General features: G+C 42.6%; 2 protein-coding genes across 3 annotated transcripts in view; one reads left to right on the plus strand and one right to left on the minus strand.

The window, feature by feature from the left end:
• The window catches only part of MOB4 (MOB family member 4, phocein), a 456,882-nt gene that overhangs the window by 311,944 nt on the left and 125,026 nt on the right, over positions 1-19,912 (minus strand). The window lies entirely within an intron of this gene.
• The window catches only part of LSS (lanosterol synthase), a 94,580-nt gene that overhangs the window by 28,439 nt on the left and 46,229 nt on the right, over positions 1-19,912 (plus strand). For both annotated transcript variants that reach the window (XM_068126743.2, XM_068126744.2), the window contains 9 exons: positions 289-427; positions 1,063-1,171; positions 3,267-3,388; positions 10,438-10,534; positions 11,231-11,366; positions 11,772-11,880; positions 16,686-16,804; positions 17,013-17,110; positions 17,350-17,377. In XM_068126743.2, coding sequence (XP_067982844.2) covers positions 289-427; positions 1,063-1,171; positions 3,267-3,388; positions 10,438-10,534; positions 11,231-11,366; positions 11,772-11,880; positions 16,686-16,804; positions 17,013-17,110; positions 17,350-17,377 — 957 coding nt within the window. The remainder of the gene's footprint in view (positions 1-288; positions 428-1,062; positions 1,172-3,266; positions 3,389-10,437; positions 10,535-11,230; positions 11,367-11,771; positions 11,881-16,685; positions 16,805-17,012; positions 17,111-17,349; positions 17,378-19,912) is intronic.

A 19,912-nucleotide genomic window follows, 5' to 3' on the forward strand; every position in this document is an offset into this window, starting at 1 on the left:
AATAGGCTTTACGGAGGTTGGTACGTAAGTACGGGCGTTCGTAAGTCGGGCGTTCGTAACCCGAGGACTGCCTGCATATTGAAGAAGAGAAAAGCAGACCAGCATAGACTATGGTTTCTCACTTGTACAACCTTTTGAATGCCGTCCGTGCCTTTATAAATCACCACTGAGGTCATGAGCACCATGAAAATGGGACACCATGAAATTTATAAGTGAAGTAACAATTTGTAGAAAGTAGTTCTTGTAGTGGAATCTGTCAGGTTGAAAAAGGATGTGATGATTTTGCAGAGCAAGATGGCTCCTGATCTACCGAAAGCTACAACTGCACAAGCAGCTGCTCACAATGGGATGAAGTTTTACTCTCTGCTGCAGGTAGAGGATGGCCACTGGCCTGGCGACTATGGAGGTCCTTTATTCCTCTTACCAGGTACCCATTAGATAACCTGCTGCTGACATTGTTGTTTTCAAACAAAACAAATTGTATATGGAATTGATTATTTAAATTTTAAACCCTTAACAGGATGCAATTGATTATCATCAACTTTCGACTTTAGATTTTTTTTAATGCAGCTCGATGGAGGACTCCTCTTGGAGCCTCGACTTTGTCTACAAACAAAACACAATTTCTGGGGTTACAGAAATGTGCCTGTTGAAAAAGGGACGTGCTAAAATGACAGCTTCAGGCACTTTATATTTTATATACACCAGGTCCATCATGAATGCGTACATTTTGCAATGTATTTCCCATGTCTTGGTACGCATGCACTGTACAGCCACGTTGGTTGTTTGGCATGTTGAGGAAAAGCCGTCACAATAACAGAATTAGAGGTAACTGTCTGTTGTGGCCAAATGCAAACCTCCAGAATGAAGGCACTGATATAAATTGGATTTGAACAATCATAATAATTGGACATCATTATACCAGGACAGGAGCCATATGTAATGCCTATAACACTATGAGATTCTAACTCCAATAGATTGAGGCATCTCACAGCAAGCACTATCGAGACATTGAGAAATGGGACACCAAATTACCATGAATTTCTGTGTTGTTTTATATAGGCCTCCTTATTGCCTGCCATGTGACTGGAGTCGAGCTATCTAACTACCAACGGAAGGAGATGGTCCGATATTTACGCTCCGTGCAGCTCCAGGATGGTGGGTGGGGCTTGTAAGTTGAAAGCACACGTGTATGATCCCTAGTATTCACACTCATACATACACATAAATACATACACACACATACATATTACATATATATATATATATATATATACATATACATATACATACACACACGTATCTAGTCCACTTTATCACTGATAAACTAGGGCTGCCAGGATAGCCCAAAGGTGTCTATCCTGGGTTTGAATATTGACCCAGCAATAAACTGTCATCACAGTGTTTTATATGCAGGTGGATTCATCAGCGTATGTGCGACCCTCGGATGGACGTTAAACGGGGCATCCTGTCTGCCGACATTAGTTCTCTCTCTAAAAGTAGGCGATTTATTGTCAGTACCTTGAATAAAATCCAAATTCCTGCTCTAACCGACAGTGAGCACTGTATACATCGGTGTTTAGATTAATGGTTCCACTCATTTTACCAACAATATTTTCAGATATTATTTATTGTCTCGAGAATGCATTGTTAAATGTTCACTTTTCCTTCCATCAGTGAGCTTCCCTTATAAACAAAGGATATTTATGATGTTATTTGTGTTTTCTACTTTTCTATAAGTGTTTGGCATGGTTTCGGTGATGAAGGTTATGCATCCACCGCTGTCTGACTGTCTGTTTGTCTGTGAACAGGATATCTCAAAAAGTTATGGCCAGATTTGGACGAAATTTGGTGGGCATGAGGTTGGCTGTGTGAAAAGGACAAATTGATTCGATTTTAGTGAAGATCCGGGTTCCCATCTGATGTTTTAAATTTTCAAGTAATTCTTCACCATTGAGAGACAGATGGGGCCAAAAATGACATACAACATGATATTGAAAAAAAGTTGTGGACTGATTATGATAAAACGTGGTGGGACAAAATGTAAACTGTTCAACCTGGTGGAGGTATGTGTTCTACCAAGTGTCGTTCTAGTTACCCTGCGCTCGCGAAGTGAAAAGCGGGGTTAAGCAATCAGTTGCGTACATGTGCCGTGTCTGCATTTTAAGAATTCATTTTCTCGGCAACCGTTGGTCCGATTGACATGAAATTTTACCCTAGGAGCGCCTCTGCCTGTAGATTTTTTTTGCTGATAATTATGACGTCATAGGTCACGTGGTATGGCCGCCATCTTGGAAAAACGTTACACCTCTATCTTCCAAACCACTTAATGGAAAAAATTGAAACATGGCTCATTGTCAAGTACACCCCATGGGGAATAATATATGTTAATGATGATGTCATGCTGCATTATGACATCATAATTCGACAAGTATAACGCTTGATCTGATCAGTGTGAAAAAAAAAAAATCCTCTGCAACTGTTAGTCCGATGAACACGAAATTTTCAGAATATGAGCGGCTCCTCCTCTAGAATTGTTCTGATGATTATGACGTCATAGGTCACGTGGTACAGGCTCCATCTTGGAAAAATCAGAAAAAGTTGCACCTCTACATCTCCGAAACTGCTCCATGGAAAAAATTGAAACATGGCTCATTGTCAAGTACACCCCATGGGGAATAATATATGTTAATGATGATGTCATGCTCCATTATGATGTCATAATTCGACAAGTACAACGCTTGATCTGATCAGTATAAAAAAAAAAATCCTCTGCAACTGTTAGTCCGATGAACACGAAATTTTCAGAATATGAGCGGCGGCTCCTGTAGAATTGTTCTGATGATTATGACGTCATAGGTCACGTGGTACAGGCGCCATCTTGGAAAAATCGGGAAAGTTGCACCTCTACATCTCCGAAACCGCTCCATGGAAAAAATGTAAACATGGCTCATTGTCAAGTACTCCCCTTTGGGAATAAGATATGTTACTGATGATGTCATTGGTGCTGTAATTATGACTTCATTATTCGACAGGGGCAACGCTTATCCTGATCAGTTTGAAATTTATTGAGCGTAATCTATGCAACAATTATATTAGAGTATATAAATTTATGATGTAATTGCTCACGTGTTCTGGCGGCCATATTGGATCAAAGAAAAAAAACGTTCAAAAACAGAAGAGTTGGCTCGCACCATTTGACTGCACAGGATAAGTATTCGATGAATACCATCTAGATTTACATGTTTTTGTGTCCGATTCTGCAGGCACATAGAAGACAAGTCCACAGTTTTTGGGACAGCACTCAACTATGTGGCCCTACGTCTACTTGGTGTTGGACCTGATGACCCCTCTCTAGTCCAGGCTAGGAGCAACTTACACTCTAAAGGTGGGACTGTCGTTATCATTTCAGAGCACTGTAGTTTTATATATTTTCTTGAAATGTGGCTCATATAAGATGTATGTAAAGAGTGATGGTTGGCAGAAGGATAAGATAATGGTAATGCATGGGGTGGAGGGGAAATAACCTAACACCAATGAACTGGTGGATAACTGAGCAGAGCAGAGCGATGAAGAAGATAGTGACCTGTAGATAAGGAGATTATGTGTGTGGAGGGTTAACTGAGGTAAATATGGTGCGTTTGAAGCTATGTAAGAAAGACTTCCGGTACTTTTGGTTGAGGATTCGCATCGAGGTTTAGAGGCTCCTACAGCAGACCACGATGAGTGCTGTTGTTGTTGTTGTTGTTGTTGTTGTTTGTGTATTTGTCGTGATTTTGTGTTAAGAGTTATGTTTGTTTTTTTTGGATCAACAAAGGTTGCAGTTGTGTTCGTAGCAGATTAGTGGGTATTTGTACAAGTTTTATTGGAAGAAGCAGGGTGAGGCCTACTGGGTTTTAAACTTCAAATCTAGTGGTTAAGGCATTTGGGAAGTTGGTTGGGAAGGTAATCGGGTGTAATTGAGAATGAGATAATAGGGAAATGAGGAGAACAGAAGATTACAAATGGTGTGATAGATGCTTGATGTGGGTCATATCAGGGATCGTGGAAGCAGAAGGTAGTCATTGTTGTCGGAAGTGTGACAAAATTGCGACATCAAGATAGTTATTATTCGGTTGAAAGAAAGGATAGATCATTTACAGCGAGCAGCGCCGGAATTATGGTGGTGGAGGCCCTGGGGCACACATGGGTGGTGGTGGCCCTTTCTGCCATCAAGGATGAAGTAAAGGAGTGGTTTTCAACCTTTTTCACTGATGGCACCCGAAACTCGTATCCTATTCTGTGGTCCCCATATTCAATTTTCTAATTGTATCATTGCCTAAAGAACATTGCAGGCTCTAAGAATTAAATTATTGGACTTTATAAGTATATTGTGGGCTTTTAATTATCACCAATGGATCCCAGACGCAACTGAAGATTGGCAAAGCGTGCAATTAGCGTGTCAAAAATATATTGTATCACTGTTACAACTTCGAAGCTACATTTGATTTAATTTGAGTAATGGAACAATAAGTAATGAAACGAGACTCCGCCAACACAAAGTAAAAATCCCTCGAACAAGTGAATGCAGACTATATTAGCGAAACAATTTCCAGCTAGACTTGTCAAATACCCATTGAATGCTCAATTTTTGTAGCAAATTTGCTATACTGGTTAATATAGGGTTAATAAGCTAAACTATAATTCACAACAACAATCAGACACTTACATGTAACATTGCACGATCTGATAGTGACAGTGACTGACACGTGTCGCAGACAGAGACTGTTCAACATGGATAGGTACCTTACGAGCCTTTCGACTAGCAAAGTCGCAAATTGAGTCAGGCAATAAGTCGATATCACGCAGCAAGTCATATTCGATTGACAAGAGAACACGACAGGCCAAACAAGACAGGTTGGGTGGTGGAGGCCACGGGGCACATGCCCCTGTTGCCCTTGCGTAAATCCGGGTCTGATAGCAGGTATCAGAATGTGAGAAATTTGGAGAGAAAAGTTTGATATGTTTGTGGAGTGCGTTTGCAGAGGAGATTGGAAATGGTGTGGGAGTAGAGAGAGCAGGTAGTGGTGTGGGGGTAGTGAGTGTAGGCAGTGGTGAGGGTGCAACCACTGCAGGCAGGGGTGAAGATGCAGCAATAGAGATAGGTATGATTGCATTTTTGGAGAGAGTTTTTGTTGGTGATGAAACTATTAAATATGTAGATTCTTCATTCTACAAAAAGGATCATAAACGTAGAGTTCTGTGCAGTTTTGAAGGAGCAGGAGTTAGGAACATTGAAGGAGTGGTAAATGACATTGTGTCGGGTCACGGCAGGAAGATGTTGGTTGTGGTACACCTATAAGCAATTTATTTAGGGAAAGTTTACTCAGCGATTTGAAAAATAGATACAGGGTATTGGGTAAGCAGCTGAAAGCAAAGGGTTGTGGGGTAATGTTTTTGGGACTCTCCCAACATTAGGAAGTGGAATATAATTTATGAGCAGAGCGATAGATGCCAACCTATGGTTGGAAGAATGGTGTAGGTGGGATGGTTTTGCATTTGAGAAGCAGTGGGAATCATTTCGGGGGCAAATAGAGTGTTTCCAGAAGGCTGGCCACGTGCTAAATAGAAAGGGGGCAGCAAGGTTTGCAATGGGAATTGAGGAAGGAATTCAGACTTTTTTAGGTTTGAGAAGGGTGGAAAAGTTGTAAAGGAAAGAATTGATGATGTATTTGTGATTGGTAAGGCCAGGCAGGAAAACACAATTTCAGGAATGGAAAAGTTAAACTTATTCTATACTAATGTCAGGAGTTTGTATAATAAGATGGAAGATCTTTACGCCAAAGTAGATATAGCGAGGAGTACGATATAGTTGCAGTGAGTGAGACATGGTTTAATGAGGAGAGTGACTGGAAGACAGGATTAGAAGGATACAAGGTGTGTCGGTGTGATAGGAAGGAGAAAATGGGAGGAGGTGTAGAAACCTGGGTGAAAGACAGCATTACATGACAGAAAGGGATGACATGATGGAGGGAATTAATGTCGAGGATTCTGTATGGATGGAGAATGGGAATTGTAAAAACAGTAAGATTCTGGTGGGAGACTTTTATAGGGCTCCTGGTGTGAGGGCAGAGGAGGAAGGAGGAGTACATGAAGAATTCAGAAGGGCATGTGGTAAGGGAAGAGTATTGATTAAGGGGGATTTTAACTTGACATGAATAGATTGGATCCAAAAACAGGGAAAGGGCAGATGAGGATTTCCTAGATCTAGCCAAGGATTATTTTTTAACCCAGTTTGTAGATAAGACCACGAGGGGGATGCAGTGTTAGACCTCCTTTTAAGTAACGATCCCAATATGGTGTAGGTGGTGGAGGTATGGGAGCCTTGCGGATCAAGTGATCATAACATAGTGCGTGCAAGGTTCTGTTAAGAGTTGGAGTTCAGGATAGTAGAGTAAGGCTATTAGATTTTAGGAAGGCAAACCTTGAGTGTACGAGGAGAGAGTTGGTGATGTAGGTTTGAGGAAAGAGCTGGATGTAAGTTGGTACATGTCAATGAGGTATATAACTAGAGGCAGATAGAGGCCTGCGCGGTTGTGTAGAGAGATGAGGAATGCTATTAAGGAGAATCAGATGGTATTAGTTAGGTATAAAGTAACAGGACTGGTTTACTGGTTTCAGTTAAAGCATAGCTCAGAGTGAAGGATATCTCTAATTTCACCAGCGTGTATCACCAATTATATAAAGAAATGTCATGTGCAGGCATAGAGATGGGGTCTTGTAACTGCTTCCTTTAACACAACGGTGACTGCAAAAACAAAACAAACCACTGGATGTTTGCAAAGCCGCAATCACAATCTAGAACAATCTATAACTTTAAATCCTGACAAATCTCACACTCACTATAAAAAAAAAACACCTTTAGAGGCCATTTTTCCCCGCAAAGCGGGGGTTGGCCTTTTTCGGGAACCGTGGTTGTTGTTGTTTTTCGGTCCCCTTTTTGAAGCAATGTTTTGCGGCCGGATGCCCTTCCTGACGCCAACCCTTTTTGCCGCCTTTAACGACAAACAGGGAATTACCAGTGAACTGGTACTCAATGTGAAGTACTCAACTGGTACTCAACTCACTATGTCCCTCCGAAAAGACTGTCTGGAAAATCCTACCATCTACCTTCTCAACAATCCTCTTAAAGAAGTTCTGTCACTCAAGCTTTTGTGTCTGAATATCTGCCATGATCTTTCCTGGGAAAACCACATTTCCAAGCTGGCCTCCAAAGCCAGTCACCATCTGAGTATACTCTGTTGTGCAAAGTCCTTTCTGGGCACTTCTGAGCTTCTCGCCATATACAAAGCTTTCATCCATAGCTTGATGGAGTAATGCCCTCTCCTGTGGGCTGGTGCTCCTGCCTCACACCGAGCTCAGCTTCACACTGTAGAAACCAAAGCATTCAGAATCATTGGTATCTCCAGAGTTGAAGCTGATTTTGAGGGCCTTTTATTCTCACCACAGACAGGTTGGTGGTGTTTCTGTCTTCTGCCACCTCCTCCCGGCATAGCTCCCCCAGCTCTGTCTGTGCTATGTTCCTTCTCCCTTCTCCTATGTTCCTTCTCTTTCCTTCTCCCCCCCCCGCCCCCAAATATTTCTGTCGGAAACACAAGATCTGCCAGCAACCCTCTTCTGGTGAAACTGCCAAAATCAATACTCTCTGCTCACCTTCACTCTTTCATTCCTCTTTTCTCCCACCTCTGGAACAAACTTCCCCACTTCTTTCAATCCCACTCCTCCCTCCAGGACTTTAAAACAGCTGTTCACCACCATCTCTTATCTTCCCCCATCCAAAACCTTGATCTTTTCTCTATTAATCTCCGTTAACCTCCGTTAATCCATCCCAAACCCACCTACCTCAAATTCCCTCTTTTCTTTCCTGAAAGTCCCTGTAGTGTCCATCTTGTTTATCCCGTGTACCCCGCCACAGCCATCTCTCTTCCACAGATCTCCTGGTGTCCCTGTTCTCACCCCCTCTTGTTTGCTGCTCCCTTTGTTATATGTTCTTTGTGTTAGCTCTTATATGAGCCTTGACGAAGTATACATAAAAGGAGAAAATACCAATTCACATTGCAAAATAATGGCGAATGGTGCATCATGAGAACCATTATGAACGTCAAAATGCAGAGATCGGCAAACATCCAGAATACGATCAAACAGAGATGATAATGCTTAATTACTCACTTGACTGATTCTGCGGAGGGTGAAAACAAGACAAGATTAACGAATATGGAGCAAAGATCGTCAAGAGTGACAGGACCCAGATAGCTCCGACCAACCCTGTCCTCATAGAATCTGGCAGCATGTCAGATCTCATGGCAGCATGGCACAGACCGAGCTCCAGCCGAAACTCCGCCCAACTGGGTGATTTACAACCTCAGCTCCACCATGGCACAGACCGAGCTCCAGCCGAAACTCCGCCCAACTGGGTGATTTACAACCTCAGCTCCACCATGGCACAGACCGAGCTCCAGCCGAAACTCCGCCCAACTGGGTGATTTACAACCTCAGCTCCACCCATCTTCACACTTTAATTACAAAAGGAATTTTGTGCAAAACCCCAGGTATCCCAGGAATTTTTTTGAATCATGTTAATAAAATCATTCGAAGGACCCTTACACTCCCCGCCTAAAAATCGAGGCAGTAATTTTTTATTGCATAACAAACGCTCAGAGTTCATGCAGAATATTAACTGATAATTAGAGTGTCGACTTGGAGGTAAGTGCCTTTTCCAGAATCACGAGTTCTGAAATCGATCTCTGGTAGATTCGTCATGAACTATCAATGTAAACCACGATGTCTGCCTTGCTGAATTTTCCATCGTCACTCAGGTAGATCTTCGTAACTTAAGCAAGCGACCAGTTTTTCAGGGGAACTTCCTTATGCCAAAGGAGAATTACGTCTCCCTCTGAAATGTCAGCTCTTTCACTTTTGGCAAAATTGTAGGCTCTGGTGGTACTCCTTTCGCCATCATAGGCAGAACTAATCAGCAAGGTACTAAGCATGTCGCCAGTCCACACAAGTCTTCCTGAATTGAGTCATCAGGAGGTACTTCAAGAGGCTGGGCTTTCAGGGTCAGGAGAATGGCAGTAGTGAGAGCCCGAGGATCATTGGCATCTGAAGAGATCGTCGTGATGGGCCGAGAGTTTACGACGGCACATGCTTCAGCCATACGGCGGTAAGTATATCGTGAGTGAGTTGATGTTTCCCCAGCTGGGTGAACATTGAATCGAGAATATGCTGAAGAGTTTAGATTTGTCGCTCCCAAACACCTCCAAAGTTTGAAAGATGCTTTGTGTAGGTTCAAAAAAAACCGTGTACGACCATTTGCTGACAGGTATCTTACTATATGTTCTTGGTTCGGCTCGTTTTGGGTTCTGACAACATTTGTTTCCCGGTCACACCTCAGTCATACGACTGGCACACAGAGTGAAACAAATATCCAGGTGAAAGCTGAGGCGTCCATGGCATCGGTAACCTCAATATTCATGGCTCTGGTGCACAGGCAGGAGAATATCACGACCCATCTTTTGCAGTCTATTGTACCGCCCCGAGTCTTTCTGGTTACGACGATCCATGGGCCGAATACATCCAATCCAACGTTGGTAAAGGGGGATGTTGCTTCGACTTTGTTCTCCGGTCGGTCGGCCACGAGTTGGATGAGAAGCTTGGCTCTTAGTTTTCGGCAAACGATGCATCAGTTGATGACTCTTCTAACGAGGTCATGGATTCTAAGGAGTCCAGTAGTCTCCGGCCCGTATATGTAACATGGTCGAGGGGATAGATGTCATATATTTAAACCTATCACCGGTACCATCGGCACCATGAACGAATTACCAATTTCTGCACACTCGGTCAAGTGTCCTGCATCGGATTGGCGACCCGTCCAGGATTATAACCCTCATGAAGAAACTGCCCAGGTAGACTCTGTATAGACTATAGAGCATGGCACAATGTACATGACGATGAAAGGACAGAATGGAAATTATTGGTCAATCAATAATGTGGGTATAGTATATCCATGTTGATTAATTATGAGACATCAGCAGACGGACTATCTATTCCCAGGCAAGTTAAAGCACAGGAAGTTTTTGAAGCTTCCATATTATTCCATCTATTCTTTCATAAAATGTATAAGGAATACAAAGCCAGACTGAGATCAATCTGATTTGCAGAAAGGTGAGTGATGATCATTAGAATTACTTTTTTCTAGTTTCAGCATTTCTCTGCAACTGCACATGCCAAGTGGACGGACTTATGGACATTTGTTGACATAATCGTTATTACTTTGATTATTGTATTCCACTACACGGCAAATTTTCACGAGACCCCCAAGAGTGGTTTCTTAGATTGAGAGCAGGAGATTCTGCTGTGCGACAACCATGTCTGTGTTGTGCTGCATTTGTATTGCAGGTGGAGCTTTGGGAATTCCTTCCTGGGGCAAGTTCTGGTTAGCAGTGCTAAACGTGTACAGCTGGGATGGCATGCACACTTTGCTACCTGAAATGTGGTAAGTGTGGATGGATCTTCCAGCAGTACTGCAAACCCACCTCCGTTTATTGGTCCACTACCGGTGTACACCGGAGGGGACTATAGGTTTGCACTACGTCCCTCCGTCTGTCAGTCCATCATGCAAAGAACAGTTTTCCGGACTTTTTTTTCTAAAGTCTTCATGCTAATGATTTCAAACTTGGTACATGGTTCCTCATGATAAGTTACAGATCAATTTCGAACTTCACGACGTTTCGATCATTTTTGACAAAGTTATGGCACTTTGAACTTTGGTAATTTCCCCAACAGTTTTCCGGCCGACAGACTGCCGGTAGAGGACATGTATTGCAGCGCAATACTCAGAATGCTTGTTACCTTCGCAAAAGCGGAAGGTTATGTTTTGATCGCTGTGTATTTATTTGTATGTCTGTGTGTGTGTGTGTATGTTATTCGCATAACTCAAAAAGTATTCAACCGAATTGCATGAAATTTGGTGGGATGATTGGTTATTATACGGGACACATTTGATTAGATTTTGGGAGCAATCGGGTCAAAGGTCAAGGTCAAGGTCACGAAAAGGTCAAAATCGTATTTTTGTTGTTCTGTTCCCTACACTCCCATGCCAAGTACAGAACAGTAGCTGCGGCGAAGGTATGCGCTCTACCGAGTGCCCGTTCTAGTTGGTTATGTACTTAAGTGCGCAAATATTTGGCAGGTTGCTGCCAAGCTGGATGCCAGGGCATCCCGCAAGCCTCTGGTGCCACTGTCGCCAGGTATACCTTCCCATGAGCTACTGTTACACTGTGAGGCTCTGTGCCCAGGAGGATGACCTCGTACACAGTCTGCGACAGGTTTGATCATGCACCAGCAACAACCAACCTCCATTTAATTCCACGAGTTGGAAGCATTCACATTTTCCATAAAACTTTGGTCATAATAGTAGTGTGCGTTCTTCTTTTTACCAGACAGGTGGTCATGTCATCATGGTAGTGTCAGTTCTGAAGGAAACTCCAAATTTAGCGTGTTGTTCCTAACCTATGAAAAAGATGATGAGTGAGTACCTCCAACTGGAGAGTGCTCACATAATCGTAATCAGATATAGAACTCCTAAAATTAATGGAGAGTAAAGGTTGTGATCAGTAATTTTGTTACTTGACTTTATAAGTTGTCAATGACAAAATAGAGTTCTACTATACAAGGCCTTTGGATAAAATTAAATGGAATTTCAGAAAGTCCTTTAATTATTTGCATTGCAGGAATTATACATTGAGAAGTACGACTCGATTGATTGGCCAGCGCAGAAGGATAATGTTGCATCATGTGACTTGTACACCCCTCACAACTGGCTGTTAAATATGGCCTATGGTGTGTATTCGATTTTTGTTCCTCAACTATCAGTCATATACGTATTACGATTGCAACAGGGCTGATAGAATAGCTCCTTTTTAGTCCCCTACTTGTTTCACCAGAGAGGACTATAAGTTTTCTCTCTGTCTGTCTGTCCAACCAACCTGTGGTTTTCCCAGACTTTTTCCCCCCATACCCTTTAATGTATTCAAGTGAAACTTTGTACATCGCTTTATTATAAGTTACAGAAACTGCAACTTATTCTGTACCTTTGCATACCTAAAACAATTTGTCCTACTGTATATGGCTCCCAATTGCTGAGTGCTTTGAACGAGAACGTTCATTGGACCAGTACGGACATTATTGCTGAGCAATTCTCCCTCTCGTTGCTATTATTAGTCCCCTACCGGTGTACACCGGAGGGGACTATAGGTTTGAACTCCGTCAGTCTGTCAGTCTGTCCGTCTGTCAGTCCGTCACGCAAAGAACGGTTTTCCGGACTTTTTTTCTAAACTCTTAATGCTAATGATTTCAAACTTGGTACATGGTTTCATCATGATAAGTTACAGATCAAGTTCGAACTTCACGACGTTTCGATCATTTTTGACAAAGTTATGGCACTTTGAACTTTGGTAATTTCCCCAACAGTTTTCCGGACGACAGACTGCCGGTAGGGGACATGTATTGCAACGCAATACTCAGAATGCTTGTTTTATATGCAGTACATGGCTGCAGGTAACATTATTTTACTGGGGGTGCAGCTGTGCCATTGGTGCAGTGCCCCTTGTAGGTGAGAGCAGGAGTTTGTAATTTGTTCATGGTGCTGGCAACAGCTCACCTTCTCTTTGCTAAGGACACCATGGGATACTTGACGTCCACCAATTAAAGCTGGCATATGGGACGCCCAGTTTAGTAGCCCCTGTTGGACTTAGTCCGAAATGGGGGCTTATGAATTGGGTCTCATCTGTCCGTCCGTCCATGCGTGCGTGCGTCTGCAACCATATCTCGGAGATGTATGCACCAATTTTGTTCAGAACTTGGTACAAAGACAATACATAATGTACTGAGTGGCCATAAAGTCCCTATGCACGCAGTTAGAATTTAGTTAGAATTTATCTGTATGCTCCCCTCCATTCTCCACACAAATTAAAATTTTTCTCCATGTTCTTCTGGACATCTTCTTCCATGTTGAGGGTTGGGGATCATAAAAGCAGCCGCTGACTTCATGGCTTCAATCCCAGATCCTTTTTCATTATTTTTTTTGACTGTTGAGCGTGGAATGCCTAACTCAGAAGATCTTTTTCGAGATTATTTCAGTGACGATCTCGAGAAGGATGCTTCAGTAATGTCCACATGGTGTTGACTTGATGCTGGACGACAGGAACACTTTAAATCAAGGACACTCCCTGTTGAAAAAGCCTTCTTCTCCCATGCCCACATTGTGTCGCGCGTAGGAGCTGGCTTATTGAACCTCTTCGAAAATCTTGTCCTTGTCTTCAAAACTTGCTCCTTCTCCCGCGTGGTCGTGAACCCAAACACAAGTAATCAGTCTCTCTTCTGTCGTGTACTCACTGGTGTCCTTCATGCTGAAGCCACCTGGAAAACAAATAAGTAACGGAGGACACACTTATGCATAGGGTCTTTGTGGCCACTCTGTACATCATTTTGTTTCATGATCAGATTCAAGATGGCTGACTGGCGGCCATTTTGTTACAAAAGCGTTCCCAACCATTTCTTGGACATGCATGGACCGATTTTGTTCAAACCTGGCACAAAGACAACACATGAGAGTACACATATGCAGAACATTTTGTTTTGTAATCCGTTTTTGGATGTAAATTTTGTAATCCAGAGATGTCCGACTGACGGCTTTTAACTCTGTACAGCAAAATTACTAAAACCATGGGGGCTATGACATTTCATGTCGTTTTCTTGTTGCTGTCCATCCATGAGACACAGTGATTCCTTTCTTGCCCTGCCTGTGAAGCACCAGGATGAAAGTTTATAACTGGTAGTAAGGGAAACATATGAAAATCTGTTAACTAAATTGTTACCAAAAAATTTCTTCACCAATATGTTTGTAAAGGTGTGTAATAACATGTGTTAAAATGTTGAAGGTCAACTCCCGTGGGAAACCCAGAAAAAAAGCTGTTGAATTCGGGTACCGAAAAATTATTTTCGAGAATTTTTATTTTTTTAAATCGGCCCTTAAGTAACTTATGAGGGGTCAAATAAGGGTTTTTCATGATTCTGAGTTGATTGTTAACATTTATATTTCACCACAGACACTCCTTTGTGGAAAAATAATTTCTAAATATATCTCATTTTCTACTTTGCAGGACATGGAGTCTAGCAATATGGATGAAGACGTTACTCCACCTGTGCTCAATTGCTTCATCTGTGCACGCTCGGATACACCAGCTGAAAGGCTCATACAGGCAACTCCAAAGGGATACTCAACTTTATTGAAACAAGCAGAAACTGTCGAAAATGTTACTGTTGTGGAACGTATGAAGGAGGCTCAAAAGGAAGGAAAACTGAGGTACCACCAGAAGTGTAAAAATGATCTGTACAACAACTTTGTTGCAACCACCAAGAAGTCAGCTCAAGCATCAAAGGCAGAGAAAGAGTCATCAAAGTTGAAGAGAAGACGCACTACTTGTGAGTTCAGTTCATCAACTGGCTGCAGTTCTAGAAGATCACAGTCAGTTGACCTCCTGTATAAGGATGTATGCATTCTTTGCAACCAACCAGCCCAGCTCTACAAAAATAATCCAGCACAAGCTAGAAAGAAATACAGAGTGCCAGATAATTTGACTGCAGATACACTGAAGGCAAGCTTGCTGAAGACAGCACGGAGTCGCGGGGATGACTGGGGCACTGAAGTCACTGGACGCCTGGAAGGGATCAACGACTTGGTAGCAGAAGAAACACTGTACCATTTGCGATGCAAACTTATGTTTGCGAGAGGTGACAGTTTGTCCAAGACTGATGAGGAAGGAAAAAGGAAGAGAGGACAGAGGAGTATTGATGAGGAGCGAGAGGCAGTTTTTATTGAATTCTGCGAATGGTTAGACTCAGAAATAGAGCATGGGGTAATGAACATGGACCAAGTCCATGAAAAGCTGCAGGAGTTTGATCACTGATCAGTCACCAGAGAAGAGCCTTTCTTATTCAAAGCATTGGCTAAAGATAAAACTTCTAGAGAAATACGAAGACACCTTGTATTTCACAACACAGGAAAGAAGGGCAGATGTACTCTGTCTCAAAGATGGCACCGACAATATTCTGCGAGAGCATCATGCTAATCTTGACCATGGAGATGAGAAGACTCAGATCATAAAGACGGCACTCAAGTTCATATCCAATGATATTGCCTTGATTGATTTAGATCCAAAGTCATACCCCACCACACACAGTATGACTGACATCGATAGTCAGCTGACACTTGTTCCTGCAAGCCTTCAGATGTTCTTGAGACCGATTGTCAAGACAGACGAAAGAGTTGCCGTTTGGGGGCAGAATTTTATTAAGGCCTGTCGACCTCGGTCTGGAGTATTGCCACACCAAATGGGGCTTGCCATACAACTTGATCATAGATTTGGGTCAAAATGGATGCTCAACAAGTTCCACCGGCTGGGATACACTGCAGACCCGGGACTGGATCCTTCTACAGAGCATGTCTCTGAACCCCAGTGACTATGGATGGACAATAGGTGTGCATGGGTATGAGCCAGTTCCAACACTGGACTCCACGGCTCCTGAGGAGCTATTGCAGTTCACGAGCTGTAATTGTCATGGAGATTGCAGCAACCGGCGATGCAGCTGCAAGAAGAATGGGGTCACGTGCATCTCGGCCTGTGGAGTCTGTAATGGCATTACATGCAGAAACTGCAGTCATGATGTTGTTGAGTCTGAAGAAGACATAGACAATGACTATTGAAACTTCTGACATTGTGAATGAGAAATAACTCTTGAGTATTATATATGTATGTGAAATAAAAGCTACTTTGTGTGTAAATGTAAAAGTGAAAATATAAATGTTAACAATCAACTCAGAATCATGAAAGACCCTTATTTGACCCCTCATAAGTTACTTAAGGGCCGATTAAAAAAAATAAAAATTCTCGAAAATAATTTTTCGGTACCCGAATTCAACAGCTTTTTTTCTGGGTTTCCCACGGGAGTTGAACTTCAACATTTTAACACATGTTATTACACACCTTTACAAACATATTGGTGAAGAAATTTTTTGGTAACAATTTAGTTAACAGATTTGTGAAATATCTCATAAAATGCCCTTACTATGGGCAGAGATTCCAACCTAGGCAAGGCATTCAGAGGTGATTGTGACAGAATAGCTCCATCTCATAGGGATTTGATTTCTGCCCTGACTATAAACTGTCATCCTCGTGCCTCACACGCAGGGCATTGCGTAATTGAGTATATATCACCCTATGGAGGGTACATTCTGCTTGTGGATATTAAAAATCCCAAAGTACCTTTTGAAAAAAACCCCAAAACGTGCCATTTGGCCTACATGCCAATACTCAGACCAAATTCCAAATTGCTGCTCTAATCTACAGAGGGATAGAGCATCAGTATAATTGATACAAACCAGTAGCCGCCAGGTATTGCACATAAAGCATGAATTAACAATCTCTTCCGACAAATACGTTCAATACTCAATCTGTGTTCTTGCTGTCTATGTTGCTCCATAATAATTAATAATATGCACATCAATGATAAATGCTCTAGCATTTTATGAAATAGTTGTGTATAACACTAGTTGTTCCTCGTCCCATCATTGGCTATTACTGCAGTGTTTATGGACTTCTATGAGAAGTACCATAGCATGGGTCTGCGGCGCCGTGCTCTGCACGAACTTTCTCAACACATCCAAGCTGACGACAGATTTACCAAGTGCATCAGCATTGGACCGGTAGGCCATACTCCACATTCATGGAAAACATCACCTTCAGGGCTTCCAGTTATATCGACAAGATCATGTGTTGACTATTCCATGTCTAGGAATCCTGCACATGATGGAAAAAAAAAAAGATTGGTATGCTTCTTTTAACTTTTGGGAGATTCTACAGAATCCCAGGTGGCATGATGTACTATGCTGCACTCTTCACTGTCACCACTAGATCTCAAAGACCATCAACATGCTGGTGCGGTGGCACGAGGAAGGCTTTGTTTCACCCACCTTTCAGGAACATGTCACCCGGATACCTGACTACCTGTGGTGAGTCTTCATTGCTAATCTTGAGGCTTCGTGCCAACAACTTAGACAACATTGTGGTCCCACATAGACATTTCACGTGGCAGTAAAATAACGTTCGACATATTTTATGAAGAATAGTGGGTCCTGGAGTAGAAGGTATTTTTCTATGAAACACCTCATTCCTGGGTTTCAATGGAAGCCGTAGGAAGATAATTAGTTGTTTTGGGTTTTTCCTCAATTTGAGGTGCTTGTGTTTGCAGGATAGGACTTGATGGAATGAAGATGCAGGTAAGGAGGACACCACATAATAATCATTTTACATCTCTATCTTCATTAAGGGAAGAACAGGGATTATAGCTCTGAAGGTATTAATTAAGTTATGAAAAGTTATCATTAGGAACCTTCATGATACTAGAAGGACCCACTCCCTACCTAAGCGGCTTGGAGGAGGGGAGGGGGGTTATGTTATTATCCTTATTCAAACGTGTAATTAAAATACCTCTCCAAAATACTTGTTGCTGCATAATTCAAACACGTCACTGTCCTGGAAAACGTGGGGACAGGAATACTGTACTGTAAAGGGTGGCGACTTGTAATACCCTCTCCCACCTGGAGAGGTGCTACACGATACACATTTACATAGAAAATTGGGTCCCTTCCCACCCTCTCCCCCAAACCACCGGCAAAGATAAAAAAAAAAACCCCCCTATAAACTAACTGGGGTCATGCTGATTCTATGGCGCAAGTCTGGATGTAATCGACCCAGAACTGTAGGAGGAGTAGCGCGACAAACATACACGCACACAAACACACACACCGGTCCGTGAATTGTAGTAAGGATTCATTCTTTGTATACAGAACTTGAGGTAGAATGTGTAGACATGATATCCATAAGACAATGATAGACACATAATCTCTCTGCCTTTTAGAAAAATCTCTGATTATTTCTCATGCAATCTGCTGAGAATTGCATCAGATCTCATGTGAGGTTTCTGTAAGAAAGAAAGGCAAGTTGGAATCAGGTAAACGTAAACTCTTAAAGGGGTCCATAGTACCCTGTTATCTCATCGTTGAAATAGCAGTAGAATCAGGCAGGACAAGTCACCTGGTAGGAAAAATAGGACAATACTCGCCCCCCTCCTGCATTTTATATACATATACATGTATATATATATATACAGACTTTTGTCATTTAATATGGAATATTTTTTTTGTGGGGGTGAACTTACTTTTCAAGATGTCTTAGAACCAAAAGTTCATTGGAATTATGATGAAATTATTCTAGATTTTGTTAATGTGACCTTTAAAAGAAACAAAAACCACATTTGACATTTCGAAACAAATAAAATGATCCTTGAAAGTGATGTAAACTGATATCGAACTCAATTCATGGACAGTACTGTGTTAAACTTCTGTACGTTTTCCAGAAGTATCTCTTTATTTTGCACATTAGCCAATTTTTTTTAAACAAAAACAAAAGCTAAATTACGACTGGGATTACGGACAGTAAAATTACAGTTCAGTACTTCGTGTAACCCCCACGAGCATTCAGGAGAGCACGTACACGTTGAGGCATGCTGTTCACGAGATTTTCCAAGGTTTGGACAGGAATCGCTTGCCATGCAGTGACAATAGCCTGCTGCAATTCACGCACAGAGGTCGGCTGCTGGTCCAAGTGGTCGATTTGACGCGTTAATTCTGCCCACAAGTTCTCTATCGGATTCATATCCGGGGACATGGCAGGCCACTCGATATGCTCTACACCACGGTCAGCAAGAAAGTGTTGGATCATGCGAGCACGATGAGGCCGTGCATTGTCATCTTGGAAGACAAAGTTTCCTCGAAAGGCTGCACGAGCAAATGGAAGCAATGTTTCTTCCAGAATGGCCCTGTACTTGAACTGGTTCAGGTTTCTATTCAGAACAACCAGGTCAGTTTTGCCCCCTGCATGAAAAGCAGCCCAAACGGTCACCCCACCACCTCCAGCTTGGACTCTTGGCACTATACAATCTTTGTTGTAGGCTTCATGCACTTGTCTGCGCACTCGGACGTGGCCATCTTAACGATAGACCAGAAATCTAGACTCGTCACTGAAGATCACGTGATTCCAGTGTCCTAGCTGCCATTGACGGTGCTCTCTGGCCCACTGCAATCGGCGCTGGCAGTGATGTCTGGTCAGGCGTGGCTTTCTCAGGGGACGCCTGGCACGATAGCCTGCTTGAACCAGTCGTTGGTTGACTAGCCTTCTGGATACAGGCACATTTGTCAGTTGCTGCCACTCAGCCCTAATCCGATTAGCTGACTTGGTATGGCCATTGCGGACTAACCGGTGCAGCTGGCGATCATCCCTCCTTGTGGTTCTGCGGGGACGTCCTGGCCTCGGTATTGGAGTAGGGACACCCCTCTGAGCATTTCGTTTCAGGATCTTTGACACCTGACCTTGAGTGATGCCATACTGCCGAGCAACAGCACGCTCTTTCATGCCGTAATTTCGTAAAGCCACCACTCCATGACAAACAGCATTGTCGAGTTGACGGACCACCTCCAGAGGAAGCGGCAATAACTTTTGGAGACGTGCAGCAGTTGTTTTCCACTAATACAGAACGCAACAACCCTTGTATACCCGACTGTGAAGCGAATCGTCAAATGCACCTGTCCGTACATTTTGCCACGCCACCTGTGATATAATCCTGTTGTTGACTTCTTGCTGCGACAGACAATCAGTGACATGGTTCTTTTAACAAATAAATCACCAAAGTGTAAAAGAAACTCACCAGATTGATATACTGAGTTAAGAAAGTAAACCCAAGTCAAGAAAAAAAA

The sequence above is a fragment of the Myxine glutinosa genome, chromosome 10 (assembly GCF_964187855.1).
Source record: "Myxine glutinosa chromosome 10, kmMyxGlut1.1, whole genome shotgun sequence".
NCBI classification, from domain to species: domain Eukaryota; kingdom Metazoa; phylum Chordata; class Myxini; order Myxiniformes; family Myxinidae; genus Myxine; species Myxine glutinosa.